The following is a 23,141-nucleotide window of genomic DNA, read 5'->3' as shown; positions in this document are numbered from 1 at the left end:
GGCCGCTGTCCCGCCGCAACGCGGCCCTCTCCGCCCCCGCGGTGGCGCTGCGCTCGCCCGCGCCTCTTCCCCTTACGAGGAAGCGGGAGCCGCCCAGAGAAAAGCGGCTGCGTTCGCCCGGTGCTTAGGGAGCAGCAGCCGGGGCGGCCCGGCGGGTTCCTGAGCGCGGGGCCGGGGCCGCGCAGCGGGGAGACCCTTGTTGGCCGGGCCGCTGGTGAGGGCCGGGCCGAGGCGCGTCGCGCTGGAGCAGCGCGGCGCCGCCCGGCGGCTGCCGGCGTGGGTCGGGCGACGTGTGCGCGATCCCCCGGGAGTCCGGTCTCCGCCTCCCGCCGCTGCCCGCGTCGCTGCCGGGGGCTGCGCGGTCCCGCCGGTTGGAGCAGCCCGCTCTGGCTCGGGCGCTGTGCTGCCTTCTGTGAGCGACTCCTGAAGCCGGTTGGTCTGAGTCACGGAGCGCCGGCGCTTCGCTCCTTAAGGCGTTCAGGATGCCGGCTGACCGTGAAGAGGGAGGGGATGCTCGCGCGTGGTACATGGCTGTACAATTAAAGAGCACGTCTGTTGGGAAAGGAAGTGTGGTACCTCAACTTCTAATTGAACCTGTTTCATAAACAAAGTGCAGGGCCAGATGTACCAATTAGTGTAAATAGTTGTGTCAGATCCTGCGCATTGTAATTAGTCATGGTACCAGAGGCCTGTTTGTCCTCTGTAGGAAGGATTTTGTAAAAGAAACACTACTTCCAAATTTTCTGAAGCTGAGGGGACCTTTTTTAATCTGTGTGTAGGAAGGAATCGAGTCAAATGTGATTTGAAGAATGAAGAATTTGCAGTATTAATTTGCAGGTAAAGCTAGCGCGAAGCACGTTTCTTCTTGGCGCTCATGGAATTTGGGGGGGAGGAGGGGCCACAATTCCCCATTTGGAAACCCGTGCTATCCTACAGAAAGAAATACATATGAAATGTCTACTTTTCCAAGTGCCCTTGGTACATAAATCTGCTACTTAAATACTATATTAAGTGTAGTTGTGAAAGCTTGAATACACACTTCATTTTAAAATGTGATACTTGTCAATAACATGCTTCTATAGTGACTTTCACAATTTATAATGTTATACTTCTAAAAATAAACACTTAAAATGGGAATCATTTCAATAACCTTATTCTTCATTTTAGGTTTCTCAGTAATAGTTTCTGAAACAGAACTTGTTGCGAAAATGCAAAATTTCATCACCTGGAAATGGAAGTGTTGCTATGGCCATAGCTCTGTGAAAAATAACTTTGAAAACATACATCACTATTATCCTCAATTATCTACAACTTCGGTCATACTCTTACCAAAAAAAAAAAAGTTGGCTTTAAAAAAACCCCACACCTTTGTTCAAGTTGTTTGTCAGCTTGATTTTTTTTTTCCTTACCTGTAAAGAGAAGTTATTTCCTCTTTACTTCTTGTTTCATATTTGAGCATCTTAACCGTAGGTACAAAAATACACCCCCATTTTACTGCTCTTCAAGTAGTTCGCTTTCTGTGTTGGGAGGAATGGAAAAAGTGCTGTTCTGTATTCTGCCTTAGCCAGAATAGACAATTCTCCAGTCCCTGCGGCCTTTGTCTGGGCCTCACCTGGTGATTAAGAATTTACCCCCTTCCTCCCAGCAGCCTGTCTTTAGCCATGGTGTGAACCATAGGCAGCAGGAAGGTTGGAAACAGCCTTGCTTTCATTTCCTGTGTCTTTCATGATCGTTTTATGAGGAATTCAAGGAGTTGCTGATAGATTTGTTTGAATATTTGCTTGTTCAGCTTGATAAACTATGTTTTGATGAATATTTGAAAAATAGCTTTTAGGAGAAAATTGTTAATATAATGCATAAAAGCGAAGAGTGGACCATTGATGGGACACGAACTGCAAAGTTTGGAGTTAGTGTCCTTAATTAAGGTTGAAATTTGAACCTGAAGTAACATCCAAATTAATAGCAGACAGCTTCTTTTGAACAGATATACAGATGAATAAAGCCTCAGTTAAACACAGAGATTTTAGGAGAAGTATTCTTGTATTGGGTTTAGAGAATCAAATCTGGTCAAGCAACATGAAAGTACTCATTGTGCTACTTTAAAAGGCAGAGATTCTCCAGAGCTAGCTATTTTCACTGGATGGTTTATACCAACATACTTCAGTTAAATGCTAGATATGTGGAAAAAGACAGCATCTTAAAAAAATTGTTGGCTGAAGGTCTGTTTGCTATATTAAAGAACTATATGTCCTTGGGCTGAATCTGTTTGGATATACTCCAAATCCTCTGTTACTCTATATGAGTTACTTTCTAGATTTTATTTCCATGAGTTCTTTTCTAGTATGAAAATGTTTATTAAAAGATGTTTTGATTGTTTTAAGGTTTCGTTAGTTTATTAGCTGAGAATACTGCTTCCATGACTTGGGCTCCTTTTTGTTAACTAGTAATATTAAAAATTAGGAAGACAAAACTTTGAATTCATTTTAAAGGAAGTATTCATCTAAGTGCATGCTGCATTTGACATTCATAACAATGGAATACACAGGGATGTGAATTGCATCACTTCATTCCTGCAGGGTTCTTTGTAATTTTAGAACTATGTAGCTAGCAAGAAGGATCTAAAATGTTTGCAATTGCTTTGAACTCTACACCAAGATTAGTGCTTGCAGTAGCAGTTTTTTGTATTGGGTCTGTGCACCACTTGATTTATGTGCTTTTGAATTTTCGTCTACTTGTTCTTTTGTTTTTTAAGCACTGATTATATTTGGAAATGTCACTGCTTTCTTAACATTTTACACCTATTCAGTTTTGTGCTCAGTGTCTCAACTCAGTAAAATGTGTTGCTCATTTAAAAAAAAAAAAAAAAAAGAAATGAGGATGGGGATATTCTCATCCAAGAACCCAGCTCTGCTTCTCTGAAACAAGCAAATTTCACATGTCTTTTTACTTTGGAAAATTATTCTACCAATTATTTTAATTCTTTTTTGTAACTAGAGGAAGAAGAGACTTAGACAATTTGGAAAATGAAGATTATTTGGGGAATTCATCCTAATGCACTGGCATATTCCATGACTACATTAGGTGCTGGAATGATGAACAGTATCTTTAATTTCTACTATGTTAAGCTTTTCCTAAACCGGTACAAAATTTCAGAAGTAGCGTTTCATCAAGCACAGGTATTGTACAGTAGAATATTTTGATTTCCATGTTGTGCTATGTGTCTGTATTATCATAACAGTTATTTTTTATTTATGAATTCACTTTGAATGCATTGCAAATAGTTATACGAAAATTCCATGTTAAATTTAGTTAATCCATAAGCAATTAAAGGCACATTTGAAGTGCATTGTTTACAATCTTTAGATTAAAAAATCTCTGGACTTTTATAGGCTAAACGATCTTTACCTTTCAAGCTTGAAGTAATGTACTAAACTGATCTTGCACCTTGGCTTCATGGATATGTTTGACTTTAGTGCTTTCCTATGGACTATTTAAGTACTTAAATACTGCCTTTATTCTGCAAGTTACTATCCATGTGAGCAACTCTTGAGTACCTAAATAATTGCCTGAATGTAATTGCTCAACTCATGCTTTGAATTACTTGCTGTAAGAGTTTGTGAGATGACAGCCCAGATACATAAGCTTTTGAAGGAGTGAGGTCTTAGAGACACGGGTTTATTTCAACTAGAGTTGGGCACCTTCCTGCTTATTTGGTTTGTTTTTCAAAACTACTCTTATACTGTCAACATCTAAATACCCTTGAAAATTTGTTTCTGAGTCTGTTTTGACCTGTCAAGCTTCCATCTCTTTTTATTCTTTGAATAGAGATTTATTTTAAATATATACTATGTTTATTACTTGTGTGTTTGCACAGCCTCTGCAGAAAAATGACACTAATGATAAATTTTGTTTTTCATGCTTGTTTGTCACAGGTGGTTTTTATGGTATGGAATGCCATTAATGATCCTCTTTTTGGGTATATTCAAGATAACTCCAAATTCGCATGCTGCTCAAGACGTCAGTTTTCAATTCTATATGGAGCTCCCTTGTATGCGTTAGCCTTTTTGCTTCCTTGGTTTCCTTGGAAACATTATGAGGAAGGTGACTGGCTAAGTGGTGTTCACCTTATTGTTGCTTTATGTGCTTTTGATGGTTTGCTTACATTTGTGCTTCTAGCGCAATGTGCGCTCTTTGCAGAAATTTCCACGAGACATGAAAGCAGACTTCAGCTTATTAAATATAACCAAGTAGCAACATTAATCGGATCAACAAGCATTCTCTTCTGTGGTCTAATATCAGATAATATGGAAAATTTTGCCTCTTTTCAGGCTTTTACTGTTTTGGTTGCAGCATTAGCAACAGGTTGTATGTATTACACAGGCAAATATAGTACAAGTCAGTATGAACAGAGAGAAATTCCTACGGAGAGTGCTAATCTAGAAAATGGTGATGGAGCTCTTTCCTGGTCATCCGTAATTTCATTAACCAAACAGATTATGGCAGAGAAAAACTTTTTATTTTTTGTAACTATGAACTTCTTCCAAGTCTTCCACCTAGCCTTTTGCAACAATTTTATGATGATCTTTGCGGATAATCTCATTCCTAAGGATGTCCTTTCTTCCTCAATAAGAAGTATCATGTATGGAGCAGGCTTTATTTGTCCTCAGGTAAGCAGTAATGCCTTTTTTTTCCCAAAAAAGATGAAAAGATGGAAAACATGGTCAGGATAAAAAGTTCCTAAAAGCAAAATCTGTAGAATTCTGAATTCTTTTCTTTGTTTTTGTATTTTGTCTTATATGATTGAAAAAATAATCTCTTCTTCCAGAAATTTCCCAGATAAACTGCATAAAATCCTGGAAAATTATTAGGTATTAAAAGCAGTCTTGAAATATATGATATCTCAGTCATGGGAGCTGAAGAAATCTGTAAATAAGCTGCTTTTGGAGAATGATACATTAAGATTTATTTTGCTGTCTGCTTTCGTGATCAGCTATGTTTAGAGGGAATGGAGAAAGATGCAATTTCGAGAGCCCAATCAGAGATGGGGGGAGAAGCAGTGAACTGGAAAAGAGAGAACCCAAACTAGTAATTTATGAGAGCAAGAAAATCACTGAAAATGTGTCCCACAAAATATAAATGTACTTATTTGCAGTAAATAAGAAAATTCTCATTCTAATTCCCTTCTAACTTCCTACACTGGATCTTTAAAAACTTCTACTGTGTTTACTACTTGTTGGATTTCTCAAAAACTGAGTACCCTGACTTTCATCACAGGTACTGATGGTGCTCAAAATTTCTGAAAATCAGGCTGTATGTTCTTTAGATTGTAATGTTTTTTTAATAAGTAAAATCTAGAAGGAGATATGTGAAAGTGCAACTAGAATACACAACTGAGAATTTTAGTAACAGTTTTGGCTTTTGCTTATATAATACAGAAGAAATGACTTTTCTCTCCTAAAAATACTAAGCATACCTTCTTTCTTCCATAGCTCTTAGATATCTATTTTTTCAACTTTTACCCTTACCACAGCTTTAATAGGCTTTTTTATAACTCAAATAGTTAGGTGATGAGCTTCTTTGGAAGTGCATCAGAAACTACAGAAATTACAGAATTAGGACAGCTTCAATAACTTTACTCTCAATATGTATTAGTCACTACTGTTGATAAAATCAGTGTGACAGTGTAAAATGAACAATCTTTCAGAAAACACATTTCTTGCTGCTCCCCAGAGACTCTTTGTCTAGAAGGTTGCTGAACCGTAGAGAGTTTGCTGTGACCTTATTTTTTTCTCAGGTTTTGTCCCTCTGAGCTCAAGATATAATAAAAGAATTATCTGGTGGCGATGTCCTGAACTTCACTTACTGAAAAAGCACCCAACCCATGTAAAATAAAGCCCCTTATGAATGTGCTTCAGTGGCCTGCACTAAACTAGAGTACAGCTTCTCTCATGAGTTCCTTCTTGCGGTGGATGCCAAGAATAAAACCTGCGTACCGGGGAAACCTTGTTGCTGAAACAAATGCAAGCATATTTAAATGTAAAGCATCATTAAGATAGTATTTTTCTTAGAAATACGTAGTCTTAGAAATATGCAGGTTGTCAGGAATTTCCTAAATCATAAGTACTTCCTGACACAGGGTTATTTCTCAATTATAGGGAGACAAGGTCATGGTTTTTACAATGACATGCATTACATAATGTCTTACCATGTCTAATACAAGCACGTTTCTGCAAAATGCCTGAAAATAGCTTCAGATTATGTTTAGTTTCCTTCAATCACATTGCCTTATTATAGCAATTTTTCAGGTTTGTTTTACCTGGTCTTTATACTACCTGCTCATTGGTTTAAGTAGAAAACTTGAGCTTCTTCAAAATAGTATTTGCCACAATTGTTTCTGTCTGACAGTAATGTCCTGGTCTTATTCCTTGTGTTAAAGTGTTTAAATATTGGAACAAATGTACAAGGAGAATTCCTTCTTGTTCTTAAATATTACTTGACTGTTAAGCTGTTCATCTTGGTAGCACAGAAGGAAGGAGAAAATGTCTATCTCTACAGGGCTTGAGAATCTCTCTTAGGTGATGGTTTTGAGGACCACATGCATGTAGATAGTGATACAGGCTTATATAGTAATGAGAAAAGCATCATGCATTACAAAATGTCCTATTTAAAATGGGAAGTGAGGAAGGATATAGAAGAGCTTACACTTTGTTAATAAGTGCTGATTACAGTATTACAAGTTTTGTGAATTTGCCCATCACTAGCTTCCAGCATGGATTATTGCTTGCTAAGATTGGCAGAATTAAAATGCAGCTACGTACATTGTCCACTGGCATCCGCCTTTTTCTGCTTAACTGTAAAGTCAGTAACTTGTTTAGATCAACTGTCTTGGTGAGCTTGCTTTATCAACTTAAAGGTCATGCTGAATATCTATAAATGTCAGTGAAAACAGATAGTAATATTAATGAAAATTTGATTCTCCAAAAAATATATTTGATCAGCTGTTAAACTTCAAATGGCAAGATGCTTGGTTTCCAGTTAATACACTGCAAAGTTAATTATTTAAGGAATATCAGATGTAAAGATCATGGGCATTAAATAATAATTAGGAAATATGGGAAATATTTTCCTCACAATATAGTAGTGCTCAGCTGGTTAATTTTGAGTAAAGGTGGACCATTCTTACCTTGTAGAGGTAGCACAGGATGATCCAGTAAGCAGTTCTCTTTGTTCAGTTCGTATTTTTTATTTGGATTGTACTTTAAGTTTATAGTATCTTGTGTTTGGTCTGTGCTTTAAAGCTCTCCTAATGCTGAAATACTGTAATCTATCTTTTCCTCATATATATGTATATATTATCTTTTCAGTGCCTTGTTCTTCTCAGTCATGCTTCATTGAAGAAGTTTGGTTATTACAGAATCATCTTGTTTTCCTTTTACTTTGAAGGAATAGCTGCTGCCGTCATGTTTTTTCTAGGGCCAGAATGTTATTATCTCTTGGCATTTTATCTCACAACAAACATGTAAGTAAATATATTTCCTTATTCTTAGATATGCTTAAATAATTCTAACAGAATGCACACTTTCTCTTAATAGCTGGAAGATTTTGCCACTGTGTTTACAGTTTCCTTTCTGTTCTGCTTTACCTGTCAGAAAAGTTGTAACTCCAGTTACAACTTTTTCAGTTTTCATTTTACTCTACTTCAGCTTTTAATTTCTGCTTAAAAAAACCCCAAAACCTAAAATAACAGTGGAATAAATACAGTAATTAAGGTTTGCAGCCACATGCCTCCAGCCACATATCTACTTTAACATGGGACAAATTCAGTTTCTAGTGAAGCAGAATCTCATTTCATCCACACAGACATAGACAGTCTCAGTAGAGGAACTCGTCGGAGACTGTTTCCTATGAAAGCTCAGAACTCATTTGGTATTCCTTGAGCACTTGCATATTGCACTGCAAAACAGGTGCTGGTTAAGTCAGGTATCCGTTAGCTAACCAATACTAAGTCACAGTTTTCACTGGTACCGGTGAAGTATGATGCCCAAAAGTAATAGTTGCATAGATGTACATTTTGACATATGGAAAACCTTATTTAAAAATGAAAACCTGTTTGTATCAGAATATTGTTACAGTAGTTCGTTTTCTCTCTTCATTTCCTATTCCACTGCTTTCTTTCTACATGTTCTTTTCTACCTTCCTTTTTTTCTTTTTGTTTCCTTTTCCTTATTTTCAGTATTTCAGTCATGGGCTACTGTAACACTGAATTGTGTGACCAATAAATTGAATTTCATTACCTACATATTTTAAATGATGAAGATATATATGGATTCCCCCAGGAAAATCTTCCAAGGTACCTAAAGACTGTATGTTTAAAGTGCTAAATGTTCAAAGCCTTTTGTAAGTAGAACTTAATCACATGAAAATTTAACAAGATATACAAATCCTGTGAAATCCTAATAATTGAGTTTATGGTTTCATTTAGTAGTTTGTTAAGAGTTAGCTCTGTCTGTGTGTCTGCTTAAATGCATATATAATGTAAATACATATGTAGAAATGTATATAAAATTTTTACTATTCTAATCTTTCTACTTTAAAATTTGGCTTTGATATAGTCTTTCCAGTCCTTTTCGTGTCCTTTTCAGAATTCAAGAAGAAATTTCCACTTATTCTTTCTTCCGAAGTTTCATGTAATTTAAAAAACTTAGTACTCATAATCTCAAACAAATATTTGTAACTTTTTACACCAGAGTCAAACTAAAGTAATTTTGGAATTCCAGGGGAAAAAAGGAGAGAGAAAAAAAAAGTTTCCATGTAGATTTCTAATTCTCAATTACAACAACAGAGCTAATAATGCTTTCAGAACTGGTATTTAACCAGATATATTGCCATATTTTAGTGAACGTTTCAGCTTTATTTGTTTGCAGAGATGTCAGGGTGGGTGGGTGCATGTGTTAGAGTATCAGGTTAGGCATCAGTTAACATTTTTTATTATAAAAGCGTATAAAAGAGCTATGAAAATCTTAAATGTTTTGTCTTTCTTTAGGGTAATTGTACAAGCTTCATTTAGTTTGTTCAATCTGCCCTTGGCAGATATTGTTGATGCAGATTTAATAAAACACAAACGGAGGTAGGTTCAGTCTTAACTGTTTTTCTTTAAATACTCTGTATAATTGCCATGTTGCTCTTTTAGTAAGTTAGATTATGTCAAAGTAAAGGCAGCAAACGTGAGACATCTTGGGCCCTCAACACAAGTACTTTTTGGAAGAGCAAGTCAGCATAAGTAAAGATAAGAACTTGTGTACAATTCCCTGCAGTTACTTCAGCAGAGTAATTTGGACAGTTCATTAGGTTGTTTCTAGTTTAAATTATACTACAGTAACACAAGCCCAGTCCTACAATTTTTATGTGTTTATTCTTATTACCTTCAATAGACTTATTTTGTAAGCATATACATCTAGTGTTACTTATGGAATTTTCTGGATAAGGCCTTCTAACGTGGAAAAGGCATTTTGAAAGTTTTACCTCTGCTACTTACAGTACAAACTTCAAAGTCTAAGTTGTTGCTGTTATCTCTTTGAAATAAAAATCAATAAAACCTGCAGTGGCATGGCATATTACAACTCTCAACTTTGGATTTTTATCAAAGTGCAAAAAACTTCCTGTCACTTCCATCAATGTTTATATTAGTGCACATTCAATCTTGGTCACTGTATTAAAGGACTTCAATGTGAGAACTTCTGCTGGAGGAAAGTGAAGGGAAAAAAATTGCCTCCTTTTCATACCTAATGGATGTAAAGTCTTAAATTGTAATTATTTTTCCCTGCTCTGTTCAGTCCGGCTTAGCTTCAATAATTACTCACTGCATAGAAAGTTAAACTTTGTGACCAGCCTGAGTCATTTCAGAATTGGGGCTAAGCTCTATATACCCCAGAAGTTTATTACCGTTCATTTCCAAAGAAAATGAAATTTCAGCATGATAGCTGCTCTGTTTGCTATAATGTGTTAAATAGAAAGCTAAGTAATCATGATGGTTAGCATTCGCATATAAACAAAATTTAAAGAATCACTATTTTAATTGATTATGTATGCTAGTAAGTTGGTGTTGTGTATTTGGGTTCTTTTTTTTCCCCCCTAAATATTTTAGATCACCGCTTTCCTCTATGGTTTTTGGTACCAATGCTTTGTTTACCAAGCCTGCCCAGTCTTTGGCTCCAATGCTTGTGGTTACAATATTAAATCAATTTGGATATGAGAACCTCAACAGTGAAATTGCTCAGCCTGATCCAAGGTGAGTTTAAAAGAGATACTTTAAATCATAGAAATTAAAGTGAAATAATTCTGTAATTCTAAAAAGCAAAGTAATCTGCAGTTAGTTTGCATCAACAGTACTTCAAAAAAATTTCCACTTGTTCTCTTATCTGTATAGAAATGTTTTCTAGAATTTTTTAAAGAATAAATAATTTATTAAACAAAATATATGATGATATTTACCTAGTTTTGAGGAAAAAAAGGATGCATTTCAGTACTTTACCATCTGCTGTTCTACTGTGCAAAATTAAAAAAAAAAAAAAAGTTTGTGATCTTCTAGCACTTCTTACGAGGACAGTTGTTGTCCTGGCTCCTGTGTTTTGTTTACCTCATAAACTTACTTCCTATAAATATATAATTCTAACAGGGCTTCAGGTAAGATATATTTTGTTTGAGAGAAAACAGTATAATCACTGGAGGGAGGGAATTTGCCTCAAGTAGGAATATCATTTTGGCTTCAGTATTGTTTACCATTATAATGATTTCATTGCAGTCCCAGGGGAACTTTATACGCAGCATAAAGCTGCTGTTGCCACTTAGCATATTGGAACTGCAAGGGCTTTTATAAAAACAGTCAAATATGGAGTTAGTACACCAAAAAGATCATAGGCTGTTTATTTAAGACCAGCAGGAGTAAGTGACAACGTAAGGATTAACTGGAGTCAGGAGTAAAAGGCAAGAATCAGTCTGAGTAGGGTTTGCTTGAGAGAATGACATGGATACCCTGAGAACTACATAGTTTTCCTAAATTTTGAGGAGAAATACATAAAAGACAATTGTATATAAACCTTCTTGGAGATGGCTCTTGAAGGAGAAAAGACTGGTTGTGTCCCCACTATGGCCAGGAGAAGGTTTCATATATGAGAAAATTTCTTAAAAAAAAAAAAAAAAAAAGTACGAAGAGGGACACAACGTAGAAGGGCAAGAGCTATTCTTCAGAAAAGCATCCTGACATAAGCAAGAAAGGCTTAAGATTGAGGCTATGTGTGAGAACAGTTAACTTGATTTTAATGCAGTCTATGAATAGCCAGCCAGTGAGTAGATTTGAAGAGCATATGAACCTCATTATAATGTCAAATAAGATGAGTGATTTTTGCAGAAGAGTGGTAGGTTGAACTTGGATGCAGGATATGAAAGGACTGAATATATATATATATAATTCAGAAAAATTTAGATTTGAAGTAAGAAAACTGCAGTTCCAATCCCTTTCAACCAGAGAAATGATCCCTGTGTGGATGGAATTTAAATCACAGTAGTTCAAGGTGTGTTTTTTTCCAGTACGACTATAGCAGCAATACATTTCTTGTATGTACAGTTGAAATGCTTTGAATTCTCAGTCTCTAAAACCTAGGTTTTCACTCAGTCATGCTGAAATTTGATTTATTCCACTAGGGCAAGGAACAGCACTAAAGGTACAAAACTGAGATCAGTTAATCAAAGAGCACCTGAAATACAGCCTATCTCTTGCCCATTCCTTCAAAAAGAATTTTTTAATTATGAAGCATCCTGCCTGTATTTTCTGTAAATGTTTGTGTGCATGTATGCATCAGCCTTCAACACCAAATTCGACTGGTCAAGGCTGTTCTTAGTCATTTGACATTTGTTCCAACTTGTTCATAAATCCTGCAGCCTCTCTGGAGAAGAAATATGAAAAATGCAGTATTAAAAATGTGATTTTCTGGACTGGTCAAAATATGCTTACTTATCCAGTGCTTACTTACCAAGTGGACTACAGTGTGTTTGTCCATAAAGACGAGGCTACTCAAGATTGTTTCTAGGGAGTCAGTTTGCCTGTGGTAATGCACTTTGACCATTGACTGAGCTAAAATTACTGATATATATTCAAACCCTATCACTTGAGCTCAGATTTCAGCCATGGACAAACTGCTAAAGTACACTTGCCTCAGGACAGAGCAGTTCTTTGGGGATAAATAAAAACTGGATGCAGGAGATCACTTAAAAACACTTCATTATATATTATTCATATGTGTACAGTCTTTCTTTTTGAAAAGTGCATATGACCCATGCCAATACAATCTCAGCTGTGTCCTTTCTCTCTCTTTCTAAAGCTGGCAATATCTATTAAGTGCTCTAGCAAACATTTACTTTTATTAGGTGTAGTGGTAGTGAATTGCAGAGATAGCATAAAGAAGCCTTTATTCTGCATTAACAACATGTTTGGGCCATGAATAAATATGTCTTAGAGTTTCTACCAGTGCTGTTTATTGGGAGAAGAAGAAAGACGCAGTTCAAAACCAAAAACTATTTGCTGAATTCTCAGTTACTCATTTTTCCTTGAACTTAAGCTATAGCAACAAAGCTCCTGTACTCAATTACAATGGAAATACTGGTATGTTACAGTTACCAATAGATGAGCAGTTGCTTCCTATATACAGTTGCATTAGTTTCTTACAGCATTTATTTCACTTACAGTGCAAAAAAATCTTAGTGAGATGTATCTTAATATCTGGGGGGGGGGGTTGTATGTTAATGTTATATGGTGTAAATGGAGAAAACTATTAGCAGACCATCAGTGATGTCTCCTTCTTTAGTAAGAGTTCAGATGCCTTGTCTTTCTCTATAGCATCATAAGTCTGAACATTGGTTTTTGTATTCTCAAGAGCTTTGCAAGCTTTTGCTGTAGTAAAACACTTTTTCCAGCAATGAGTTTAGAGTTGACAAATTATGAAAATAAGCTTTTCTGCTTGTTCACACTGATTTTTGTGTAACACTGTCATTTCATTTCCTTATTCCTTTGCTGAGATATTGTTTACCCGAGGCTACAAGGAATGCCTGAGCACACAAACTTTTTGAATGAATTTAACTTGCATATAAAAAAGGTCCCAGCCCATTTGGAGGAGGAGTCTTTTCCCCCTACTTTATTTCCCTTGTACATTTGGTAGCATTTTGTTGATAACATTCTCCCTTCAGAAGTGGTCTTCATAAATATTGGGCCTTTGGTACTCTTCTAGTACACTGTATCAAAAAAACTATTTATCAAAAAATATCTGCTGAGACAAATCATATGCCCTCTGATTCTTACATCTCCAGCAAAAAGTCCATAAGATGACACTACCTCACCTACACTTTCTCCTCATTCCAGTTAATGACATTTTGGTTCTTCAGCTACGTGATATTAAGATTCCTTGACATTCTCCATGATCAGGACGTTGCATTATTGTTTCATTAGAGTGCAAAACTATAAGCTGCCAGTTCTTACACTTTGCTTGTCTTTTGATGCCATCATGCTATTGAGCAATAGGCACACATATATTCTCTGCCTCAGAAATGATCACATTCCTGATCAGCTTGTTAGGGCAACTGGCATGCTCTGAGTCAAATTCTTACCCCGGAAGATCATTTGAGATAATAGTTCATCACCACCTTGGTGGCTTCTGGTAAGTTGCATTCTGCAGAGCAGGCAAGCTGTTAAGCCAGTAGAGAGGTTTCATGCAGAATATAAAGATCTAGAAGAGAAGAAACTTTGGTCACCTTCTTGTGTTTCATCTGTGAGGTATCATAATAACTCCAGGCAGATGGTTAAGATTCATCAGAAATGAGAAAATGCTTGTCACTGAGCAACGATCCTGGTGCTGTATTAGACCAGGCGTTCCAAAGACCTCTTGACTGTCCTTACCTTCCTCTGTACTGAAGCCTTTGAACTGGCCATTAGCATCACCAGCATCTTACGTCTCAGTACCAGTATTTACTTCTGCCTCAATATTAGTATCTTCTTAGGCATCAGTGATGTCGTCTTCCTTATGACCTATCCAGGTATCTCTTGTTTTTGCCTCTGGTACCACAACTGAAGTGGGACTTTTCAGCTGTCAACAGTGTATCTCTCTTCTAGAGGCTTTCTGGGTTTTGATATAACCTTTATCACAGAGGAAGTTGGCCCATATACTATACATGATGCGAATATAGTAACTGCACGTCAGTTAAGCATTTTGTAGTGGAAGGAATCTTAAGGTTTTGTATTTTTTTTTATATATATTTTTTACTGTGATAGCCTTAAAATATGATCAATAGCTTGCAGGAGAGAGTGGTCTTGGTCTGTTTTTTTCCTTTTGGTCCATCATCCTGAGTAAAACCTTACCTGTCCCATATACTAGATTCCCCCCCCACCCCACCCCCGAAAAAGATACATAGTTTAAAATCTCCCTCTTCTGGAGAGCCACTGCAACTACAGTTAACTGCTCTAAAAATGGGCTTTTTAAATTCATTTTTCAGAATGAATTTATGTCACAATAACTCTTCGTTACTTATTAGAGGCACTCTGAACTGTTGATGCATTCATGTTGAATAACTGGAATATATCACATTCTATTCAGACTGCTATTAGGGCATTATGTCTAAAATGCAACAAGTAAGTTTCATGAAATCTTTTTTTTTTTTTATTCCTGCATATGCAAAGAAATTACTGTATACGTGGAAGTTTCAGAAGTTCAGCTGGTTCAGCTCATTGTTATGATGAAGTCTGAGCTTTGCTCTTGATTTATCCTAATCCCTTAATTATATGTCTTCCCATTCATTGTACTGTATACTATAGCTATTTTTCATAAATAGTATTATCAATAGGTAATATTTTCTTAAACCATTATTGTTCCACTAAAACCAAATCAGGATTGCACTAGTGTAACTCAGTGATTTGGCAGACGTTCATTCTTTTTTGTCCCCCACGATGTCTATGTATAAATATGCAAGAATTTTAGTGCTGAAACCTGCAGCCAGAACAGGCAAAGCGCAGGCCCCAGCATCCTGCTAACTGTGCCTTTGTCTTGCTCTCATCTTTAGTAAGGAAGTAGTTTATCAGTGGCCTCCCCGCTGGCCCTGCTCATACGGGTCACTAGTGGCAGTTGTGATGGTGGTGTGCAAGACATGGGCCCTTGTTTACTTGGAGATGCACTGAAAATGCAATTGAATGCAGGCCAGTAAACAACCTCCAAAGGATAAATTATTGTCACTGCCAATAAACATTGGCTATGGATCAGTGCCCTGCTAGTGAACGGTTCCATTCTTAAATCCAATTGCCCGAGCTATTAAGTCATTCAATTGTAAACCTGTGGGGGTTTGTTTTCTTACTTAGCATTAGCAAGTACATGATGTAAGATGAATGCTGATTGTTGTGTGAGTGTGTATATGTACTAAGGAATAAATCTGATTTATGTTGGAGGTTGCAAGAGATTTTATGTTAAATGCAGCGAGACATGGATTAAGTCTTTTACGATTCAGAGTAACCCTTAGATTTTATTCAAAAGCCTGCTCAAGTTAATGAGTTATTTGCACTGATTTCAGTTTTTTTGGATAATGTCCATAGCTGTTCTGTGAGTCTCCCATCTCATTCCTGAATGCCAAGAAAAAATAGAAAATAACTTAAACTGTCTCTTGGAGAGAAAGTTCATTTAGAGGCTGTTTCTCAGCTTGAGTTCACTTTCTTGATATTTAAGTAATTACAATCCAATAATTAACAGAATGCCAGTAGATAATGATTCCAGCTACTAGCTGAATGCCTAAATGTATGCTTTGAGCTGTCAGAAACCAGACTGTTCATAAAAGAGGATTTATTTTACTCATACATTCTTCTCCTTGATTCATAATTATTGATGCACTCTGTTATTCGTTAGAGAAGATTTAGACCAGAAAATACCATGCATCCATGAGAATAGAACAGAATTTCAGTGTTAATTTCACATGTATTACTTTTATGGTTTAAATTTTCTTGTAATCATTTATTTTAAAACAATAAATGAAATTAGTCTTAATGTTTTTAAAAGCCCATTACACCGTAACTGAATTTTGTGCATTAGTCATGACTTCTACATAGCATTTAGCAACTACAACAACATACTATGTGGACAGCTCATTAGCAAATGTTCAATAGCAATAGTATAGTTAAATAAAAATAGTTTCATATTATAATGTTTGCCTCTATTTTCTGCTTTTCTTTCTCTTCCAAATTTTTCAGTCTTACTAAACATTTTTAGATGTCCTGCTCTGTAACTGGGTTATATTGCTTTAAATTCATTTTTATATTATGTAATACAGATGTGTACTAAAGCAGAGAACAGGATTTCTTAGCTTGCCTATGGTATCTTAATATTAACCCTTTATCTGTTACTTATCTCATTTCCTACTAACTATTATGAAAGGAACAAGCAGCATAAAATGTGTATCTGTATGTAGAATCAGAAAATATAATTGAAGCATATTTGTCTGAGATATTTAGTTAAAAGTGATTATACACAGTAATGTAATTGAATGATTTTTTTTTTTAATTTTGCCATGAATTGGCTATAAAAGTCAATTCTTTCTTCCTCATCTTGAAAGGTGTCTTTTCACTTTCTTCACCAGTTTGTTTTTAGGTCTTCATGATGCCATGTTCTATTTGATCTGTCTGGTTCCACTTTGCATTGCAGTCATACAGATCCTGACGTGGACTCATTTTTCAATCCAGAATAGTCATTTGACAAGTGTACGCTAAATACTTAATAGTTGGTCTGTAAATCTTCTGCTGAACTGTACACAAGAGATGTAGTATGTCTTAAATGTGAAAAAGCAAAACTGCATTGAATGGACTATTAGACCAAACACAGTTTGAGCCATTTCAATAAAGCTGGATTCTTCAGTGTATGTAGAATATAACACAGATCACATTCAGCCTTAATATTCCGAGTCTGTGTAGAGTTTTTTCTAGTTGAGTTGTCATTTGAATGTGACAGGTGTGTGGAAGACAGGGAAGATGTGCTTTTTTCCCCTAAATTAATAAAGTCATTTCTGGTACATACTGGTCACTGTCAACTCTTTGAAGAAAGGATATGGCAGATCAGGTAAAGGAATCCCAGCCCAGCACCTGGAACTCAAGGGAACTGCATTTTCTTAAGCTTACTGAAAGATGGTGGATTAATTCTGCTGTACCTGATAAAATGGCACATCTCTGCAGTTTGCCAGGAAAAGCCTGGATGGACGTCCCTCAGGGAAGACGGGGAGACAGAAAAATTTAGTTAGTATCTAGCTGGCCAAATCTCATGACAAATCTGTCAGCTACTGCAGGAAGAGCCAAGATAATTAATTGCCTTGTAAAAGTCAGTGTAAGACTAAATAAAAAAAAGATTAAAATGCTGTTCAATAAAGTGTTGCTGATTATGGAAAAAGCTCCATACTTCTTCTTTTGAAGGTACTATATTGCAGTACATTATACAAAATGTCATTGTGGTAAGAAAAGTATTAGCATATGGATGTAGTAGTGTTCAGTTAGCGGGACAAATCTAAGCACACATATATTGAATCAAACTCTGCCTGCTTAGTAGTGTGGGATTGACAGACCCATTTGATGTGATGACAGTTAATTTCTGATTTATCCTTACCAAAATCTTTTCAGTCTTAAACTTTTACATAGATCCTATGATTTTTATAAAAAATAGGTTCTGTTTGACATCATTTTAGAAACATGGACTCCTCTCTTTATTTCACACATGCTGTAATGATAAGATACATTAGCATGTTTACAATACTCTTGTTTAATAGATCATCTTTTTCCTCTAATATATCCAGGGTTAGATAATCTGTCTTGAGCAACAGTGGTTTTCAAATTGTGTAATGATAGATACATTAAGTATCTACCATCATTTTTTTCTTTGTTTTGCCTGGTGAAACTTAATTTTAGAACCACCTCTCTTACCGAGTGCCAGTTACTTGAAAGTACAAGAAGATGCATTGTATGTATCTAGACTCTTCATTTCTGAGGCTCTACATTTATCATGATAGGTAACTTGGAAGAGAAAGGAATGTAAGAATTTGCTGTGCATTTTGGCGGACACTGGCATAATTGAGTTAAGAGGTTTGAGATTTGACATATCAATCTTGGAAAAAATAGCTCTTCTTTTGTGCTTAGTTTTTTCCATTTGCAGAGTAGAAACAACTTTGTTTCCCTGCTTTTTGTAATATGTAAAGTGCTTTTAAATCTGAGTGAAAAAGTGGGATATCATTTTTATATATTATTTAGAAATCCAAATGAATCTTATGATATGAAGATTTATGTTAAAATGTAAGAAGCCAGAAGTGTGATGAAGTTTTAAGTTGCATTTATCTGTTTTTTCTCTCTGATGTGCCAGAGATACCATTATTGATTTGCACTGTAGATGCTAATAGCATTATGCACACATACAAGTGTCATGTGTATTTACATATCCAAAGAATATTTATAAAAATACTAGAACAGACATAGACTGCATGTTTACATTCTGTATTTTAAAAGATGCACTGTGTTGTCTATATGAATTTTTCCCTGGTGGCAGTAATCTATTTTTAAAAACCAACAGCATGATTTGATTGTTAGCTAGGAACCCCTGTCATTCTTATTGTTTTGTGGATGTGGTTACTGAAAGAGAAAAATCTGAAAGAATTTATGTTCACATAGTCTTTGATCCATTATATGAAACTGTTTTCTCCCTGACCATTCCTTTCAAGGTGGTCATAAATAATTTACAAAAGTTTTTTTTATGTTTTTTTTATTTAGTTTCTCTGATAGTATTTCCTAATTTTCATGTGTGTATCCTTTTTTCCTACAGAATATGTATTTTCTGCTAGGAGGAAATGTTATTGCTTCATAAATACAGTGTTTCTTAGATGACTGTGTTTATTAATTTGTTCTAATATAAAGTTATTTGAATGCAGAGTTCAACTGGGAAAGTACCGTGCTATACAACAGGAAAGCTAATAAGCAGCTTTAACAGTCAAAAACATACCAAGAGTTCTTTGAAATGGTCAGAATCAATTTCTCTGGAAAATGTTGGGTAAAGCTACCATTTTATTTGCTCAGAAAAGGAGTAAGGGGTGACATGACTGAAGGTGTAGCTTGAATAGCCTCTTTAAACTGCTACATCTTCAGAATTGATATAGGAAAAGTAAACAGTAAAAAATTCTTAAGTGAGACTGCCTTAAAAATGGGGGATTAACTGTGTAGAGTAACTTCATTGAGAAAACAAATCCTAGAAATACGATACAAATAATTTAACAGGTAAAATAGTAATTAAGTCTACAAATTACTAGAATAGACTAATCTCCCTTTGTCTGTCCTATTTCTCTTGCTATAAGGACAGGAAAAAAGCACCTTTCTTCACAGCAAGGGTCAAACCAAAAGAGAGCTGGCAAACTGGTTAAATTCAGGCAGTAGTCTTAATACAAGAATTAGCAATAGAAGATTGACAATACACTATGATTGACATCGCTTATTCTCCATTTCTCAGCCATCCACTAAACTCTGTTATCCTTTGCTAAACCTACATGATTGTTTTTGGCCATGAATCAAGTAAAGGATGATCAAATGCAAAAGTACAGTGTCTTGCAGCAGCTGGTTTGTCTGCCTTCACTCCCCATTAGCTAATAGTATCTGAGCTTGAAGTCTTCCTGCTGGAAAAATGCCACAATTTAATCTTGGTAATTTAAGAGTGTCTAAAATACCCTCATAATTGATAAAGAGGATTTAAATGTGTATAATATAAAATGGGAAACATTATGATAACTTCGTGGAATGAGAAGCTTGATGCTTGAGTTCATAGAGTTCCTGTGCAAATTCTCAGAATTTAGATCTTAATACACTGAATGAATTTTATTTATTGAAAATCAATAGATAAAGGTGTCTTGGATTTAAAAAGATGTTACCTAATAGACACTAAAGACACTATAGACACTAGTCTAGACACTAGTCTAATCATATAGTAGTAATATAATATGTGGTTAGTGATAGAGTGAAAACAGATTGAATAAGTGACAACAAAAGTATGTAATTTTAAGTAGGAAAGAATTAGATTTATATTTTGTGGAGGTTACAGTCCTGTGTCTGTTCTCTTCTTGTACGAAATGACCTTCCCTGTCTCCTGCTGTGCTGATTTTGGAACTGCTCAGTAATTCATGAATAATGCTATGTTGACACAGTTAGTAGGATGTTTACATTTGAATATAGTTGTATAGCTTAATGGGGGCTGTCAGGGAAGACAAGCAGGAAGGGAAAGGAACAGTTAAGATAAGCCACATCTCCACAAATACTTAGGAGCTTTTTCTTACAGTATTATGCCAGCTCAGGAGAAAGCTCAGTAATACATGCAATCAAAAAAAATCCAGCCGATTTTATAAAGGAACACAGAACGTGGACTAGGGCAGTTGCCGGGAGTTGTCTTAGAGAGCTGCATGAACCCACAGGCACCAGGAGGCATGTGTGAAGAAACTGGGCTTCGTGGGTTACCTTTGGGAGAGCGGATTTTAGATAAGGTTGGTTGGTTATCTTAAAGACCTCTTTCTGGTAATTGTTTTCTTACTACTACTTAAATAACAGAAGCAAAGGTTGTTTTATTGCTCTGCTTGATTGGGAAAATTGCAGATTTACATCCTAGAATACATGAGGCTGTGGAGCTAGCCCTGTAACTGTGAGTCCTGCCCCAGAAGACAAGGTTCCCTGTGATCTCCACAAAGTGAATGCAGTCTTGTTAAAAACATTCCTTTATAGGTAAGTATTCAAACCTTTGGATATGTTTTGGACCTTTGGGGCCCTTGGCATTAAATAAATTATGCAATTTTTCCAACATGAAAAAGAGGTATCTAAAATTTTGAGGAGAAACAAGGAAAAAAATTGATTTTTTTTTCCTGCAAATCCTCTCCCAACCGTGTTAATTGCTTTGAATGATGTATGCATACATTTCTAGAAAGAATAGTTTTCTGAGATTGTCCAGCAATCGATTCAGGTTATAATTCCATCAGCATATGTGCAAATGACAGTACATCAAAATTATTACCTAAATGTGCATGAATAGTACATTTTTTATAGCCTGCCAAGAGAAAAATATGCTTAGTATACAACTATCACAGTAGAATATTAATGACCAATGTAATACGGGGTAGGAACTTTGAAACATCTCATTAAAACTTAACCAGGTTGTATACTAACAATACAGAGATGAAAACTAGCATATTTCTTAATTTATTCAGCATGCAATTCATTATACATATTTTTCCTGTGATAAAATTATATTTCCTTGGGAACAATATACAACTAACTTGAAGCAATTTTATTTAGTGGTTTACACATTGCAAGCAGATGTCTGTTTAAAAAGCAGCAAATTTAGCTTTGTCATTTTGGATTTTGATTATAAAGCTGTTTTATTCCTGGGGGGGGAGAAATAAGCTAATCTGTCTTTACAAACAAGAACATACAGAGAAAGGAAAGTCCTGATCCCAAACCAAATAAGAAGTAGTAGACTGAAAAGGCATCTTGCTTGTCTAGCTATTGGAGAAAAATGAATCTTTGTCTGGAAAACTGTCCAAAGCTCTCACGTCAAAAACTTTCCTCAAGGAGGCTGAACATCAGTGAAAATAAACTGAACAGAAAAATCCTCTGGCAATATTTTGTTGTTGCTCTGGTTCTCTTGATTTCCCAGGCTAAGCAAGGTTGGATTTTATTAGTGCTTGATCAGAGGATCTTCCAGGTAGAAGCCAGGATCCTGTGGTGGTTTGACTTCGTGTCATCCTTACCAGGAAATTAAGGGGCTAAACTCCAGCCTTTCAAATCTGATCAAAAGGAAAGATGCCAATTGCTTGTGTTCATTAAGAAAAAAATTTGAGAGACTAGATATGGTAGCCTTGATGCCACACTCAGCTGGAATTTGATTAACGAGATGGGCTTTGTCTAGGTTTTCTTTCAGTTGGATATGGTATTCCTCACCTTCTGTGCTACTACCATGAATAACCTCTGTTTATTAGAGCATAATTGGGCACAGTGGTATAACACCTAACCGAAACCCACAAAAACTAAGGCTTTTGTCCTAGTAAAGGCATAAGCTACTGTATTAAATGCCAGAAGCCTTTTATCCAGCTTGACCTGTCCCAGATTAAGATGTTTTGATAAGCATTGTCTGTTCCAGGCTATCCTTTTTCTGGGGGTATTAGCTGCCTTCAGAACACATTTTCATCTGCTGGTCTCCACTGTGCCTCCACGTTCCCATGCACAGAAATAGCGTGCAGGAGCCTGACTCTCAAGTTCATCTTTTCCTACCTACACATGGACTTCTTTCCTCTGCATGCAAACCCCACCGCTTTGGGGAGAAATTCGGGAATGTAGTCGACCTCAGATCTGTCTGCTCTGAACAGTGACTGCGCTCCTGCTGTAGAACCAAGGCTGCAAATTTAAAGAGACCTTTTTAGGTCAAAACATCGCAAGAATTCCACACTAGCAGCAACAGTTTACTTTGAGCCATTGCAAAATAGTTACTTACAAGAAAAAAAATGCAATGTTTGAGGACTTGAAGCCAAATTTCATATTAAAGAGGTGTAGGCTTTCATCTGCATGCACACAGAAGTCCCTTTGAAGTGCAAACTCTGTAATGGCCAATTTATCTTTAAACGGTTATGTTTGGGGGTTTTGCACACATCGCCTCCGTGCCTGTTGCCCTTAACGTCAGGAATTTCTCAAACTAAAGAAGTAATCCCCAAATTTTACACCTTGATGAGAGTAACGAGAGACAGAAAGCCCGGGGAGGTGCCCTGGCTCGAGGTGGGCCTGGTTTCAGGCAGGAGCGCGCCGTGTGCTCGGGGAGGCCTTCGGCGACGCCGAGGCTGCTGCTCGCCGCTGGCGCCCTATGTCATGCAGCAGCTCGTCCTCCCTTGGAAACCCCCCGTTGAAACGGGAGCGGGTGGCTCCCGGGAAGCCCCGCCGCTCGGTCCCTTCCGCCCTGACGAGGCGGCGCGCCAAGGCACCGGCGCTCTGAGCACCGCCAGGCCGCGCAGGCGGCCGCGGGCTTCGCGTGGCGGCGGGGCCCAGCGAGGCCTCGCGAGGCTTCGCGCCT

The 23,141-nt window shown here is 36.7% G+C and overlaps 2 protein-coding genes across 4 annotated transcripts in view; both read left to right on the top strand.

The window, feature by feature from the left end:
- Positions 1 to 777: 777 nt before the first annotated feature.
- On the top strand, positions 778 to 17,593 carry LOC112974388 (transmembrane protein 180-like). Of its 3 annotated transcripts, XM_026083286.1 has the most exons (7): positions 778 to 837; positions 2,995 to 3,176; positions 3,933 to 4,667; positions 7,365 to 7,519; positions 9,044 to 9,127; positions 10,145 to 10,288; positions 16,660 to 16,789. In XM_026083286.1, the coding sequence occupies exons 2-7, from the start codon at positions 3,024 to 3,026 to the stop codon at positions 16,787 to 16,789; spliced, it is 1,401 nt and encodes a 466-aa protein (XP_025939071.1). In that variant the 5' UTR covers positions 778 to 837; positions 2,995 to 3,023. The 3 variants fall into 3 exon arrangements, with proteins under 3 accessions (XP_025939071.1, XP_025939073.1, XP_025939072.1); XM_026083287.1 differs by lacking the exon at positions 778 to 837 and having other exon boundaries at positions 3,024 to 3,176; positions 16,660 to 17,593; XM_026083288.1 differs by lacking the exons at positions 778 to 837; positions 9,044 to 9,127 and having other exon boundaries at positions 2,935 to 3,176; positions 16,660 to 17,593.
- A 2,924-nt stretch (positions 17,594 to 20,517) lies between these two features.
- METTL9 (methyltransferase like 9) overlaps positions 20,518 to 23,141 on the top strand; it is a 23,620-nt gene continuing 20,996 nt past the window's right edge. The window contains exon 1 of the mRNA XM_026082981.1: positions 20,518 to 20,574. Coding sequence (XP_025938766.1) covers positions 20,518 to 20,574 — 57 coding nt within the window. The remainder of the gene's footprint in view (positions 20,575 to 23,141) is intronic.

Source organism: Apteryx rowi, unplaced genomic scaffold (genome assembly GCF_003343035.1).
Source record: "Apteryx rowi isolate R43461 unplaced genomic scaffold, aptRow1 scaffold_6, whole genome shotgun sequence".
Lineage (NCBI taxonomy): Eukaryota > Metazoa > Chordata > Aves > Apterygiformes > Apterygidae > Apteryx > Apteryx rowi.
Note: the sequence above shows the minus strand (reverse complement) of the source record. Positions and strands in the feature narration are given on the sequence as shown.

Excerpts from the sequence above, each read along its gene's own strand:
- LOC112974388 (XM_026083287.1), top strand. The coding sequence starts at position 3,024 with ATGAAGATTATTTGGGGAATTCATCCTAATGCACTGGCATATTCCATG. Across the intron at positions 3,177-3,932 it reads TAGCGTTTCATCAAGCACAG|GTGGTTTTTATGGTATGGAA; the intron begins GTATTGTACAGT and ends TGTTTGTCACAG. Across the intron at positions 10,289-16,659 it reads ATTGCTCAGCCTGATCCAAG|TTTGTTTTTAGGTCTTCATG; the intron begins GTGAGTTTAAAA and ends TTTCTTCACCAG.